We start from the raw sequence: 16,302 nt of genomic DNA, 5'->3' as shown, positions 1-16,302 counted from the left end.
TATAGAAAGGCGGTATACAAATTAAAAGTGAAATGAAATGAGATTTTTCAGCTGATTTGGGTGACGTAAGTCATCTGCATCCTGTAACGAACAGTAAAATCAATGAGATTTGGTTACTTAACTTTCAATTCATTATATAATTTAGCTATTAGAATTACAAATTCCAGAGAAGTAGTTATGTTCATTGAAGTAAAACCAGTAAAGAGCCACCTAGCAAATTCACTGGAGCATTGGCTTTGATGGCTATCCCTCACTTGGTCAAATGTTCAAACTGGACAGAATCTCAGGGTCCATTAAAACATTTGCTAGTCTTTAAGGTGCCTCGGGTTGCTCTTGTTTGTGTTATCATCATTATTCCTACAAATATATACATATATATATATATGGCTATACAACACACACATTCAGATCTACTAGAAAGATGGAGTGAAAACCACACAGGACAATAAGAGAGCCACAAGCACAAGGAGAAGAAAATAAACTAGTAATTTCAACATTTATTTCTGTGTATTTTACAGTATTTCACTTAAAGACCAAAAGCATCATCAGTATTCATTGGATTTTTTCACGGAACTGGCAACCGATAGATTATAGTAATTTTTTAAGATAAGTTCCACTTCAATAGTGCATGTCAGAATACAAATTAATTGGAACAAAGTAAAAAATAAAAATAAACTACATTTAGCAACAAACCTGTACAAAAGAAGGGGAGGTTGCGGGAAGCGGCCCCACCGCGGGTATTTTAAGGCTATGTACAAGTGTTCTGTTATTTACCTTGCAATTAGAAACTTTTTGCTTCATCTCCTTCATACTGATGCGTTTAGACAAAAACACTGTTACTAAAGTGATCAAATTCCTTGAAAACTTTTGCCGAGAAAGCAAAGAGATTACTCCCTAATCTCGTGAAAAAGAAAACATTTGTGCAGATGGGAAAGTACGGTGTCTTCCTCTCCCTTTTGTTCTAACTTTGTCCCCAAAGATGACCTTGGATCTGGGGCAGTAGGGAGAGGAAGTTGTGGTCACTTTTTCTGAGAAAAAGACTGGCAATTCAAACAATCCAGGTGTGTATTTGTTAACTACCTTCCTAGACTGAGGGAGAAGGAGGAAAGAGGGGGAAACTTAATGTTTCAACGGTGAATATATAAGCCTTGGGCAGTGAGACTTTTATAAGGGCTGACCTGGTCCTTTTTTTTTGCTACAGGTTTCTATTAAGGCAAACCGGTGGAGTTTATTGCTAAAGAAATATCACACTGTTTCTTTGAATCTTCTGCAAGGGATGAGGTCAACCTTTGCGCAAAGATGCAAGCAAGCGCAACACCTGGAGCACAAAGAAAACCCATCCACCCGTTTTGAAACATTTGGTGATAAAGGCGCAGGAAGTCTCAGGATCATTTATACATGGGCGCTTTTAGCATGGGTTGGGGAGCTGGATCCTGACCCATAGTAGAAACGGTTCTGGCCAAATGTTTCCGCGTCGCCCGAGCAGCAGACGATGATGCAACCGCCGAAAAGGCAAAGAGCAGACCCAATCCAGCCCGTGTAAAGGGAATATCCAAAGCTCATGATCATGGTTTCACGGTGAGCACTCACGGGGAACCAAATCGTAGCCACAACGCCACACAGAGCTGGGGAAATATTTGGGGGGGGGGGAGGAAAGAGAAAGATGGTCATTGTTCAGCAGGGAGCACAGAACATCATGCAAACATGTAATAATTTTAATCGTTCTTTTCTGTGATATCTGCGCTGAGATAGGGTTGCTTTCATTTATTTGCAAAAAATTATCTCCCGCCAACATTAAGAAAAGGATCACAGAAATGTGCAGCACAAAATCAACAATAAAATTGCATCCGTGAAACAAACAGAAAATACATCACAAAACAGTAGATCAAGTTAGTACATTAAAATAGGTGAATCACCCCTCGGAAAAAGATATGGGGTAACCCAAACTGTCCACAGTATTCTAAATATTAGATGTTCTTCGTGTAGCGATTCAGGGATTGGAATGGTTTTTCCTTTTAAGTCTTCAAGGGCCTGGCAAAGTGCCTAATACCTTCACTTCCTGTTTAAGCCACAGGAATCAAAGGCAATAAGACCCTCAAAAGATAATATGCATCTTAAAAACTACGCTTTTTAAGAGGGAAAGAAAACGGCTTCCACATCTGAGAATCATCAAACTGGGCAATACTTTTATTTCCTGTGGAAGAGAGCAGCGCTGGATTTGGTCCCTGAGAAATCAGTCAAATAACAACAAAACTTTGGTACAGCTACATTTGTTCCAGAGACCACATCGAAAGATGTCTTGAGGCAGTGTCAAAGTGCTGAGGTTACACAACAGAGAGAGAGGGAGGGAATGGAGAAAAGAAAACAGGGACAAAAGTTCGGTTTAAAAGCAACAAACACACTATTTAGCCGGTGGGAGAATGTGACACAAAATGGCGGCGGCTATTACCGTGTGAGAGCGGGTTGCATCAGGTAAGGGGACACCAGCCTTAGGGGGCCTTTGGGCACTTTTGCAAGGTGGAGGAACTGCTGTGAACATCACACAAACATATCCCTGGAACCAAGCACACACTGTCTCCTACCTGTTGGCTTCCTTTAACCCTAATTTCATCAGGTGGGGGAGCAGAAGAGCAGGCACCCAAACCCTCCAACATTTTTCCGATGAAAATAGGGACGTCCTAAGGAAAAGCGGGACATTCCAGGATCAAATCAGAAACCCAGATGGCTTCTGTAAATCCAGGACTGTCCTTGGGAAACAGGGGCATTTAGAGGGTCTGCTGTTGCCTAGATGGCCTAGGAGATGGTGCTGGGAAGGAATCAGCAGCTGTGGTGCATGTTGGCACCAATGGCATGAAGAAATGTTGTCACGAGTTCCTGGAAGCATGAGCTGGAGAGCAATGAGCAGAAGTGGCTCGCGGTGTAAGACAGAGCTGCTCTGCTGCATCCTGGCAGGTGCATCATTGTGTGGCTCACAGGAGGGAGAGGCTGCAGGGAGGTCAGTGCTGTGCAAACACAGGGCAGAGCCAACCAAGTGCTCTTGCCAGCACATTTGCACCACACCAACCTTCCCTCCCTCTTCCCCTCCTGGGAACCAGCAGCAAGCCCCCCACGGCTGGGAAGCGAGCAACGCAGCTCCATCCCATTCAGCAAGCCACTTCTGGCAACTGAGCATGAGGGGTGGAAATGAACACACTAGTTCTCACTCACCTTGCTCACGTATAGGGTTTGCATGCCCTACATGCCCCTTAAATTCGTTCTGGGTTTTCCCCAACACTTCAGAGCAGGATTTGGGGAGGGCATGGGGCACACGGGAGAGGAGAGGGCAGAAAGTCGTATTGCGCAAGTAGAGATCCTTGCACTGATCAGGCAGTTATTGAGTAGATGCCTAGATATCTGTTCTCTAGATATTCTAGAACGTATTTTATTTCTCTGTTGTGGAAAGGCTTTTAATCTTCAAAACCTATTAAAGGCATCTTTTTCACATTCAAATTTCCCCAAAAAAACGTGTCTGTTTGAGAAGAAAGCTTGTTGAACGCAAAGGAAAATCCCTACAAAAAAGCTTGCAGAAGAATTGCTGGAAGTGACTGGGGGTGACCAAAATAGTGACTTCCAGATGTTGGGGACTACAACTCTCATCATCCTTGACAATGCTTGCTGGGGCCGATGGAAGCTGTAGTCCTATACGGCTTAGGACCCTCGTACCTACGGGACCGTCTCTCCTGGTATGTCCCATGGAGGACCTTACGGTCTTCAAATAAAAACATCTTGGAGGTCCCTGGCCACAGAGAGGTTAGGCTGACCTCAACCAGAGCCAGGGCTTTTTCGGCTGTGGCTCCGATCTGGTGGAACACTGTCACAAGAGACTAGAGCCCTGAGGAATTTGACATCTTTCCGCAGGGCCTGCAAGACAGAGCTGTTCCACCAGGCCTTTGGTTAAGGCATAGTCTGACCCCCTCCTTTGGTAATCCTCACAGAACTCTAGCCCAATGGTTGCCATTAATTTGATTTGAACTGATTTTATAATGAATTGATTTTAGAATGCTGTATTATTTTACTGTTGTTAGCCGCTCTGAGCCCGGCTTCGGCTGGGGAGGGCAGGATATTAATAAATTATTATCATTATTAGTCCAAAATATCTGGGTGGTACCACATTGGTTACCCCCTGCTTTACTGCATATTTGTTTATGCCTCATTGCTGCCTTTGATCCATCATATTGTGGTTTTCCAAACCATTTAAAAAACATTCCACACTGCCTAAAGCACTTTGAAAATTCTTTTCTCTGTTTCCAGCCTCATTGGGTGTATTAAAGCTTCAATATGCTGTCAGATATGATGAGCAAACAGGGTTACAGGGGGCATTTTAAAAACCATCAAGCAGGATGGAAGGGTGGGCACCTCTGATATGATTGTCAACCTCTGTTTTCAGCTGTCATTAAATCAGCTGGAAGATCAGAGCTTGCTATTTTCCTGGCAAGCCGCCAACAGCTATTCTGCGTTGCCTGCTGTCTTCTGCTGTGGCCTGGAGCAGATGCACTGCTGCCGGATCTCCCAACCGTGGTTAGGAGGCTGGCACTATCTAAATATTTAATATGCTGTGCTCTTTGTCATTCGCACAGCAGCCAGCATGGCTTACAACAAAAGTAGAAGCACATAGTCACATAGGAACCTGCCTTCCGCTGTTAAGACCATGAGTCCATTTAGCTCAGTACAGGCAATGACCAACTGATGCCTCACTGGATCACAGAACTGTTGAGTTAGAAGGGGTCCCCAGGGTCATCTAGTCCAACCCCCTGCAATGCAGGAATCTCAACCAGATCGTCTGTGCATGAGGGATGGCCATCCAGCCTCTGCTCTCCAAGGAAGGAGAGTCCACCACCTCAAAGCAGGTTACAAAAAGTTAAAGCAATGAAATCCAAGAAAAAATTACAGTACTTTAAAATATACCAAAAATTAAAATACTGAAAAAATAAAATTCCCACCAGCATTTCTAAGCCTTTGGGTAGGCTTGCCTAAACAAGAATGTTTTTAAGCAGACACAGAAAAGAATACAGTGAAGTTGCCTGCTTGCTACAAATAGGCAGGGATATGCAGACATTTAGAATGCATGGAACCTATTGGCTTAAGAGAGAACTATATCATGGAATCATGGAATTGCAAAGTTGGAAGGAACCACATGGGTCATCTAATCCAGGAATTTTTTTCCTCAGCAGGGGGAAAGAGGTGGAAAAAGCATGACAATAGGACCTTTTGAACATAGGCTTTCCTGCTTGCTTGCTTGCTAGCGTGCTTAAGTATTTGTTTGTGAAAGAAAAATGGGGGGCAAATAACATTTAGGGGACAGCCCCCCATTAACTATGGGCCTGCAAAACCCTGGATATTTTTGATGTTCTCAGTCTGCATTGCACTTTGCACTACCCTAGGTCCATTTCTGCAAGACACAGCAAGAAACTAGTCCACCGGTTTTTGCCTGGCAATTCCTACCACTCTGGGTTTATTGCCTACATGGTGTGGCCTGCAGACAATTCGAAGCCTCTACTGCAGCTGGACACGTCTCCGCTTAGCCTCTCTGGCGTGTTGGGGGGAACCGCACAGAGCGCCTGCTATAAATAAGGCATGATGTCAGCTCTGGCTGCCACAGGGAGAGAGCCGACTTCAGGGCAGGACGGCACAAAGAGGCAACTCTCTCCTCAGCCGCCCCCCACCTCCCCCTCAGCTAAACAAGCGGGTGAAAACAAGACACCGAGGCCTGTTGTTAGGAGATGAGGAGGCCTTGAGAATACGCAGGTGCTGGAGAAGACTGTGGAGCTCATTGTTATCAGGGTGATACTGACTGGGTCTTCCACCCCACTGAAAGGGGGGGAAACATAGACTGGACTGAGAGATGCTCCAGGGCACTGCCAGGGGAGCACCCCACACTGAGCAGAGCTGTGGAGGGCACACGGGGACAAGTCTTCCTCTCCAGGGTTTTATAGCAGCAAGGTTCACAGCTGTGAACCAGGCCTTTGCACTCGGTTTGCAAAATGTTAGCTGCTCCTGGGATAGGGCAGGGGAATAGTAATAAGCCTTCCTGCAGCCTTCCCCAATTGCTGTCATCAAGATGTGGGCTACAATAGGGTTGCGAGGTCAGGAGTATCTCAGACCCTGAGATTTCAAGGCCCCAAACTGAGTTTTTGGAGCTGGCCCTGGTGATTTTCCTCTGCTCTCCCTCCCATCACTGAGCCCTGGAGATGGAGGTTAACTGGGGAGCAGAGGCGTAGGAAGGTCAGGTGGTACCCGGTGCGGAAAATTTCATATCTTTTTATAAAGGAATGTGGATTCTAGGCCTCTGATAACAAGTAGGCGACTATGGACAGGGAGGCAGGACCCTCCCTCCCTTTAGAGAAGCCTTTCTCAACTTGTGGGTGCCCAGATGTTGTTGAACTACAACTCCCATCAGCCTTAGCTAGCAAGGCCAGAGCTCAGGGATGATGGGAGTTGTAGTCCAACAACATCTGGGGACCCACAGGTTGAGAACTGCTGCTTTAGAGAGTCTATGCAATAATTTGAGGCTGGCTTCAGCTTGCAAGCTGGACATGTAGTCTTCTCAACAAACAAACAAACAAACAAACAAACAAACAAACAAACAAACAGATTTAAGGCACTTTCTTCCACCTGGAGAATCAAGCCCTTCCTCTACCACCTGCAAGAGGCAAGGCAATCCTGGAGACTTCAGGTCAGTCCTGCAGGTCTGGCAACCCTAGACTACAAATCCCATCAGCCCCAGCTAGGTGGATAGTGCTCAGTGATTATGGAAATTGTACTCCAGCAACATTTGGAGAGCACTGGCTATGGGGAGGCTGCCTTAGTGTGTACTGTTTTCCAGCCTCCATTTTTTAAAAAATGGACCCTTTAGGTCATTCTGAGAGTCTGGGTTCTGTAATGTTTATAAAGTCCTTATCTTTCTCCCCAGGTTCCTACAAAGTCAGGCTTTCCTTTAGGAAACCTCAAAATACTACTACATCCCCCAGTTGGAAAACTTGGCCTTTTGCAGATTAGGCTGGCGTCTCTGGCAAGTGAGTGAGCCAGGCTGTGCCCATATCTTACCCAAGAGTATTAGCAGGATTCCTCCCAGCTGGGAACGCCGGTACTTGGCCACTCCAGGTTCGTTTCCCATCCGGATACAAGGCAGGACAGTCACCAGAAGGAACACAGCTGGCAGTCCCAAAACAGAGGCTGCAATCATCAGAGCCCGACATGCCTGGACGTACCCTGCCAGAAGGAAAAAGCGTTCAGAACTCAGGTGCCTCCTACAAGATGCAGTAAGGTATATTCATACAGGAGATCTGAAAACCTGGAGACAGTTCAGATGCCTTATCCAGACGGCTATCCATTTACACAGAGGAATGCATGCACGCCCCTTCCTCTCATCCGTGCCCTTTGAGTAATGGGCATGTGGCCTCCTTTGCAGAGCACAGCCCTCTGTTTGAAGGAGTCCTCTGTTTAATAATAATAATATAATAATTTATTATTTATACCCCGCCCATCTGGCTGAGTTTCCTCAGCCACTCTGGGCGGCTCCCAATCAAGTGTTAAAAACAGTACAGCGTTAAATATTAAAAACTTCCCTGAACAGGGCTGCCTTCAGATGAATTTTAAAGCTAGGATAGCTGCTTATTTCCTTCACATCTGAAGGGAGGGTGTTCCACAGGACAGGCACCACTACCGAGAAGGCCCTCTGCCTGGTTCTCTGTAGCTTTGCTTCTTGCAAAGAGAGAACCGCCAGAAGGCCCTCGGCGCTGGACCTCAGTGTCCGGGCAGAACGATGGGGGTGGAGACGCTCCTTCAGGTATACAGGACCGAGGCCGTTTAGGGCTTTAAAGGTCAGCACCAACACTTTGAATTGTGCTCAGAAACGTACTGTTTGAAGTGCTGATCAGTTCAAGTATGGTTTGAAGGTTTAGGCTGCACACATGCTGTTCATTTAAAGGGCATGACTCCCCCTACAAAAGAATCCTGGGAACTGTGGTTTATTGAGGGTGCTGGGAATTGTAGCTCTGTGAGGGGTAAGCTGCAGTTCCTAGGATTTAGGAGGGGGGATCTCACATGCTTTAAATGATTGCTTCACACTCAGAAGGGCAAATAGGGGGCTTGAAGTTGTCCATCAGCAATTAGCATCTGGATTTAGGCATCTGCTCCACCACTATAATGAGGTGCATTGTGTTTCAATTTATAACATTTATTTATTAATGTGAATCTGTGTGTCTAATTTGCATATGCAAATTTTATGCAAATATGCTGCGCTCTTTCAGCCTCTTTTCTTGGTGATGCACGAGGGGCCTCCAAAAAAAAGAGAAAAAGCTGGTGTGTGTGATATTCTGCTTCTGAAGCAAACGAAACGGCAAGCTCTCCACAGGTGTGTCCACGAGAAAACAAAGACTGGAATTTTGACTTTTCAAACTCTCCTAAGAGTTTTTCGAGACAATTCGCTTTCTGCACTGCAGAAGTGCAACTGTTACTCCTTACCTTCAAGAGATCCAAAGTCTGGGCTGCGTGTATTCAGACATTCCACTGCAGCGATGCTACATTTTCCCAAGCACTCAAGCCACAACGGCTACATACAATATATTTACAGTAAAGCGCACACACACACTCTGAATCAGGCTTCCTCAACCTCGGCCCTCCAGATGTTTTGAGACTACAATTCCCATCATCCCTGACCACTGGTCCTGCTAGCTAGGGATCATGGGAGATGTAGGCCAAAAACATCTGGAGGGCCGAGGTTGAGGAAGCCTGCTCTGAATCCTGGGAACTGTAGCTTCATCCCCACACAGTTACAATTCCCAGCACCCTTAGCAAACTACAGTTCCTAGGATATGTGAGAGGATTCTTTAAATGCCTGGTGTGTATGGAGCCAGTACAGTGGTACCTCAGGTTAAGTACTTAATTTGTTCCAGAGGTCCGTTCTTAACCTGAAACTGTTCTTAACCTGAAGCACCACTTTAGCTAATGGGGCCTCCTGCGCTGTTGGAGCACGATTTCTGTTCTCATCCTGAAACAATGTTCTTAACCCGGGGTACTATTTCTGGGTTAGCGGAGTCTGTAACCTGAAGCGTATGTAACCCGAGGTAGCACTGTATTATTTTCACTCTGAAAATGTTGTCTCCACTAGCATGAGAGCACTATAGAGAGAGAGAGACTGGGGGTGGGGGGACTTGGCTTTTATTTATTTATTCCGATTTATACCCCACCCCTTTCATCAGAAGACCTTAGGATGGGTAACAACATGTAAAACAGATAAGCCAAACTATTACTCTTAATAATTTAATGAGGAAACTCACACACCTATCTGTATAATCCAGATAGGTCAAAAGATCTCATCACCCAAAGGTCTGGAACAGGGGTATCCAGCAGATTTTGGATGTCATTGAAAGGGCAGCGAAAATGTAATTTGTTATTGTTGTATTTTTACTTCCAAGGCACTTGCAGAGGCACTTGTGGGATTTTCTGCCCCAGGTATATAAAAAACCACACATCATCTTCTCAATCCGGTCTGGGAATCAGCGTGTTTTTACATGAGTAGAATGTGTCCTTTTATTTAAAATGCATCTCTGGGTTATTTGTGGGGCATAGGAATTTGTTGATGGTTGTTGTTTTTTCCAAAATATAGTCCAGCCCACCAGAAGGTCTGAGGGACGGTGGACCGGCCCACAGCTGAAAAAGGTTACTGACCCCTGGTCTGGAGGAAGAGGAAAGTGTTCGGCTGGCATGTAAAGGTGTATAATGTTGCCACCAGCCCAACCCCACTGGAGAAGCTTTTCTAAAACTGGGGTACCATTGCCAAGAAGGCCCTCCTGCAAACCACAGAACATCACCCAGCAGGGCTGTCCCTACCATTAGGCAGAGTGAGGTGGCTGCCTCAGCCAGCAGATTTTGGATGTCATGAAAGGGCAGTGAAAATGTAAATGTGTTATTGTTGTATTTTTACTTCCAAGGCACTTGTGGGATTTTCTGCCTCAGGTATATAAAAAAACACACATCTTGGATGCTAAGCAGATTAGTGGAGAAGGAAAAAAACAGAGCACCATTCACTACTCTACCTCAGGCAACGAAATGCACTGGCCCTGCCACTCAGAGATGATATTACTAATAGGGCCCCTTCAGCTGATCTCGGAGCCCAGGCGAAACAGAATGGGGTGAGGGGTTTGTTAACTACCGTGCTTCTTCAGGTAGAAGTGTTCTAAGCTGTTGAGGCCTGTATAAATCAAACCTAAAACTCAAATTCTCAAACCCTAAACTCTGAATTGGACTTGGTGACAAATAGGCAGCAAGTAGATTATTTTTTTTAGGACTCATGTGATGTGGTCCATTAAAACTCTGGCTGCTATATTTTGCACCAGTGGTGGCCTCCATATTGTCTTCACAGGTAGCACCGCGTCAAACAAATTATAGTAGTCCAAACAGAAAGTTACTTGACTGTAAAAGGGGGAGGCCGTATCCAGCTATAGCTGGAGAAAGTAGCTAAAGTATGCATGTGGTTCCATGCTCTTGAAATTAAAAATTCTGGAGCCGGAATGAAGTCTAGGCCAGAACAGATCCAGTGAGGAAAACCTGGTATTTTGAAAGGAAAGCCCTTCTGGATCAGAGCAAAGTTCCATCTAGTCCAACATTCTGTATCCTACAGTGGCCAAGCAGATTCATCTGAGAGGTCCACAAGTAGCATTGTGAAGGCATAATACCAGAACCCAGAGCTATCCAATGAAGCTGAATGCTGGAAGAATCAGGAGAGACAAAACAAACTACTTCTCAGAACCGGGCCAGCCATGAGGCAAGGTGAGGCAATCGCCTCAGGCAGCAGATCCAAGGAGCCCATTCCCCCTGCCAACCCCCACCCACTCCTCCCTGGCCTCCTTCTACTCCCCTACCACTGCGAAGAGGCAGCTGTGTGTGTGTGTGTGTGTGTGTGTGGTTGTGGTGAGGACTGCAGAAGAAGAGAAAGAGGAGGGGGGCACCATTTTCTTTTTTTCCTTCAACCAGCAAAATGTCCTGGCTTGACCCTGGTACCTCTTCACAAGATGTGGTGGTGGCCACTGACCTGGATAGCTTTAAAAGGAGCTTAGAAAAAAATTGTGGAGGATAAGGCCATTAATGGTTGCTGGGAATCACAAGTGGGGAGAGTGTTGTTGCGGTCTTCCCACGGGCATCTGGATGGCCGCTGTGACAACAGAATTCTGGCCCAGATGGGCCTTTGGTCTGATCCACTGCTACAGCAATGTTGTCAATGAAGGCCAACAACTGCCTTTTAAAAAAAGAAAAGAAAGCAAAAAGCAAAGAGCATTTATATTAGGTGTTATTTTTTAAAAAAGAATCAAAGAGAAGATGCTTAAGGACATAAGAAGATCCTGCTGGATCAATTCACTGACCGATCAAGCCTGTTTTCGCAGCAGCCAACCAGCTCCCTATGGGAAGCAAGCATAAAACCACATGGCCCAGAACAGAGCTTTCCAAACTTTTCATGTTGGTGACACACTTTTTAGACATGCCTCATTTCGCGACACAGTAATCCAGTTTTGCTAGGAAACTGAAGGTTCAACTAAACCCTTTCCAGCCCCGGGAGGAACGTGGGGAACATTCGTGTGACACACCGTAGGCAGACACACAGTTTGGAAAGCAACAAAGGACGGTGCAACAGGAGGCATCCTTTGACCCTTGGTCTTCGGATTCATCATGGACCACACTTCCTCTGCTGACATTTACACTGGGTGAACGTTAAGCCGTCAACCTGTGTGCCCTATCGTGTTAGCAAACTAGAGACTGGCAAAGAGGAACACTGAGTGTGCAGGAGCCTCTATGCACAACTTAAATGATACTGCGATGCTGGTCATGAGAGCAACGTGGGATTCCCAGCTTCAGAGGCACTCTAAATGCCAGTTGCTAGGAAACAACAGCAGGAGAGGGCTACAGCATTCATAGGCTGCTTGTGAGCGTCCCAGAGCCATCTTCATACCTACTGGGAAACACATGAAGCCAGACCACTGATTAGATCCAGAAGCAGTCTTCTTATATTCTTTCGAACACTGCACTGGCATGCAAGCATGGCAAGGAACTTTTAACGCAGTGATGATCTGCATGAGTCCCTGCACAGAAAGGCTCCTCATATTGTATTTCAGGCCTACAAGTTGCCCACCCATGAGAGCTTACAGCATGCAGGGGCTAACAGTGTGAAACCAAAAGGTCTCTGATTCAAACCTCCCCTCGTCTTTGAGCTTATAATAGGTGGCTCATGCTCATCACACTAATCTTATCCATTATCAGCACAGCAAAAATGTATGATTATAAGAAAAGGCCTTCTGAATCAGACCAAAGGTTGGCCATGTCCAGCATCCTATTTTACAGTGGCCAGTCCAATGCCCCCTGGAAGCCAAGAAGCAGGCTTCTCCCACTGTTGCTCCCCATAAGCTCATATTCTTCAGAGCATTATGCCTCTGAACTTTAAGATTGCATATCAGCCTTATCACCTTGCCAACAAAGGTCCGTATAGTAAAAGCTATGGTTTTCCCAGTAGTGATGTATGGAAGTGAAAGCTGGACCATAAAGAAGGCTGATTGCCGAAGAATTGATGCTTTTGAATTATGGTGCTGGAGGAGACTCTTGAGAGTCCCATGGGCTGCAAGAAGATCAAACCTATCCATTCTTATGGAAATCAGCCCTGAGTGCTCACTGGAAGGACAGGTCGTGAAGCTGAGGCTCCAATACTTTGGCCACCTCATGAGAAGAGAAGACTCCCTGGAAAAGACCCTGATGCTGGGAAAGATGGAGGGCACAAGGAGAAGGGGACGACAGAGGACGAGATGGTTGGATAGCGTTCTCGAAGCTACCAGCATGAGTTTGACCAAACTGCGGGAGGCAGTGGGAGACAGGAGTGCCTGGCATGCTCTGGTCCATGTGGTCACGAAGAGTCGGACACGACTAAACGACTAAACGACAACAACATCAGCCATATGACTGGTAGTCAGTCAGCAGCAAGCAGACTTATACTGAATTAGACCACTGGTCTAGCTTGCTCAGTATTGCCTCAGTGACAGTAGCTCCCAGTGTATCAACGAGGGATTTCTCCAAGCTTTGCCTGGAGATGCTGGAGATTAGATTTGAGGCCTTCTGCATGCAAAACATATATTCTGTCCTGAACGAACCCCTTTGGTGGAAGCCTTGTACAAGGGCTTCTCTTTGCACAATTGAACCTGGGACATTTTGCGTACGCGGCATGTTCTCTCACTGATCCACCGCAACCCTTCTCTAACCCTTTGTGAATTTTGTCTGATCTCCAAAGATTCCTGAGCTTGCGACCGTCACACCACCTTGTGGCTGCAAGTTGCATAAATGCATTGCGAGCTGTGTGAAGAAGCAGCCCTCTCCTTTGTCTCTCCTACCAATCGGTTTAAGAAAGAATGTCAAAGCAGCATGCATGAAAATATAACAAAAAAGAGCAAAACCAGTATTTGCTCTTCTACAGACATTTAAATATCTTCTACCATAGCCATCGTAATAGCACAGAAGCCCTCAGTTTGAATTCAACCATCCATACCCACTAAATTTAACCTGGAGAGGCCCCTATCAGCACCCAGATGTGAGGAACCTTATTTGATCATTACTCCCACTGAAATCAGTGGAATTTAAAGCCAATTAGTGTATACTTGGGACTGAACTGTAAGAACCAGGGTGGGGTTTGGTGGTAAAATAATATGCTGATCCATCTTTCGTCTGTGGAGTTTCAAAGATTTCCACTCTGCTTGCCTGAGCATGCACAGAGTGTATTTCCCTAACCACAACATACAAGATTAAAGACCAATGCTGCCTGGTCAAACTTTCAGAAAAAGCTGAACCCAAGCAACCTTCTCTTAAAAAAAAAAAAGCTAATAATTTCTAAGCCAGATTTTGCACTTACCAAAGTCAATATACCTGCACATACTTCCCACACTTCATAGAACTTAACTTTCTTAACTTCCCTGAATGCTTAACTTTCTCCTCCCATCCTCCTCCCCTCCAGTCCCTGTTACTTTCCCAGCAGCGGATTGTAAGATCCTTGGGACAGAGACTTTTCATTTTTTTTGCTTGTTACTCTGTAAAAGCACCTTGCACATGAATGCAACCAAATAGCCATCGGAGCCGCACTGTTGATTTCAATCTGCCCTAAAGTCCCAAGCAGCCCTTGGGAGTTTTTGGCTAGCCCATACCTGGCAAGATGAGGATGTCCACCAGCGGCTTGCAGTGATAGAGGCCCGTTGCCATGACACAGTCTGCCCACAGCCCTTTGGACCCCAGCTCATCCATCTTCCTGCAGGTGGTGATGGTATAGCCGCAAGTCACGACCCAGTCATTGGTGGAGGTTGCCACAATCAAGCTAATCCAGCCGACAAAGCTAGCCACAAATCCCGTAAGGTGCAAGCAGGTGGCAACCATGATTCTCCTCCGGGCCGGTGAGCCAGGTAACCCAGCAGCTTAAGAGAAGAAGGTGGCTGAGGGTTGCTGCAAGAGTCAAAGAAGCGTAGAGGCTGAGGAGCAACAAGTGGCAGTGTCTGCCTTTGAGCTGTCAGCAGAGAGGACTGGAGGCTGATGTGATGATGGGGCTGGAGGATACAAAGATGCCTCACATCGGTTAGTTCGGCCTCTGGGAGGAGCCCACTCCCACACAGCTTGATGGGAGGTGTCATGCAAAATGCCAAGGGCGTGTTTCATCTCCCTCCCCCCTTCTTTTCTTTAAAAAAATCTCTCCAACTAAACAATGGGAGAAGTTAGCCTACTGAACTAAAAGAGAAAAAAGCCAGAAGGAAGAAGCTACAACACAGATAGTAGCTCAGGCCTTCGTGTGACACTGAAGAGCCTTCGATGTCTGTACTGAATTTGAAATGATTTTTGCATAGGAAAGTGTTTGTAATTGTTATATATGAAATTTTGTATGGGGAGCTTGCTGATTGTGTGTGTGAAGTGGCTTTGAGATATTTTATGGGAAATGATTCATAAACAGAATTAAATAATTGCAAAACTCAATCCACTGCAGGGTGGAGGACAGATTTTGCAAAGCACTTTTGGCTCTGTCCCAGAATGAGAGGCAGTGGTTTATTTTTTTCTAGAGAGAAAGTTGCAAGACCAGGAAGATCCCATGAATGGCAGTGGCCCCATTGCAAGGGGCGTGGGCCTCGGCAGATGCCCAACAAGGCCTACTATGGATGATATTGATCATTCTTTCATTCCACAGTTTTAAATGAATTTCTCCATCAGTCTCCTGGCCACAAAAAGTCTGTTGTTGTTTTTCCAAGTGGATTTGTCACAGTGGAGCAACAGTGTTTTAATCCACTTTACGTGTGCAGCCTAAATTCCTCAGTATGTACCTGTATCACTCCTGCAAAACACTGGCATTCTGGAGGTGTCCTCTATCTGAGGGGGGTTTGCATCCTTAGATGATTAAATGCATACCTTATTGTAGATGCCAGCTGGCCTGCCAGAACCTCCCTCCTCCCCCCCCCCAAAAAAAAAATTACTGCAAGCTAGATGCTTGGCAGGGAGGTAAGGGTACAAACTCATTCCAAACAGGTTGAATATTGAATCCACAAACCAACCACTCATTAACAGCATCCATCTCATCAGGTTGAGGTGGTTTTTTGAGGGGTAGGGCATCATCCACTTTATTATTAATTTCAAACTCTAATTCAGCACTTTTATTGCCTTACCCAAATCAGGGGGGGGGGGAAGCAAGTATCTGGAGGGTCACAGGTCCCCCGCCCAATCTAAGTGATTTTTATTATTAATTAAAGATCCCAAGGTGGCTCACAACACAAAAATATAGGATAAAAAGCACAAAGTGCATAATAAAAGCAAGAGCAAACCGATAACCGCCCTCCTTTCCACACGTAAATTTCAGAGGGTATCAGATGTTAACCAGCCGAAGGCCTGGTTAAAGAACAACCTTTTTTGTCTGGCGCCTGGCATATAACGAAGATGCCAGCTGAACCTCCAGTCCTAAACACAGCTATATGGAAACAATGCATTTATAATCAAGGTGTAATTTATGATGCTCAGAATAAATTCTTTTAAAAGCATACTATTTTAATATGCATTTTAATGTAGTATGAAGAAGTTCTGTAATAACAGAACAAAATTCGCTCAGCATCCTGGCTGTCTGAATTGCAAATGAGAACAGTCTAAAGAGAATCTGCTTCTTCTGGTGCTTCAAATGTTCAAATATTCTTCGTGCCGAAAGTGCCGCAGAAGAACATCTGGGTTTCTTTCCACTGATAAAATATGCCTGCAGTGACCACTAGTGGATTT

General features: G+C 45.6%; 1 protein-coding gene across 1 annotated transcript; it reads right to left on the bottom strand.

The window, feature by feature from the left end:
• Nucleotides 1–477: 477 nt before the first annotated feature.
• Nucleotides 478–14,684, bottom strand: CLDN11 (claudin 11). The gene is made up of 3 exons (XM_083504613.1): nucleotides 14,211–14,684; nucleotides 7,084–7,248; nucleotides 478–1,625 (listed from the first exon to the last, which is right to left on the bottom strand). The coding sequence occupies exons 1-3, from the start codon at nucleotides 14,434–14,436 to the stop codon at nucleotides 1,393–1,395; spliced, it is 624 nt and encodes a 207-aa protein (XP_083360739.1). The 5' UTR covers nucleotides 14,437–14,684; the 3' UTR covers nucleotides 478–1,392.
• Nucleotides 14,685–16,302: the final 1,618 nt, after the last annotated feature.

Source organism: Podarcis liolepis, assembly GCF_965112155.1.
Source record: "Podarcis liolepis genome assembly, chromosome: 5".
NCBI lineage: Eukaryota > Metazoa > Chordata > Lepidosauria > Squamata > Lacertidae > Podarcis > Podarcis liolepis.
The sequence above is the reverse complement of the archived record's forward strand: the minus strand, read 5'-3'. Positions and strand labels throughout refer to the sequence as shown.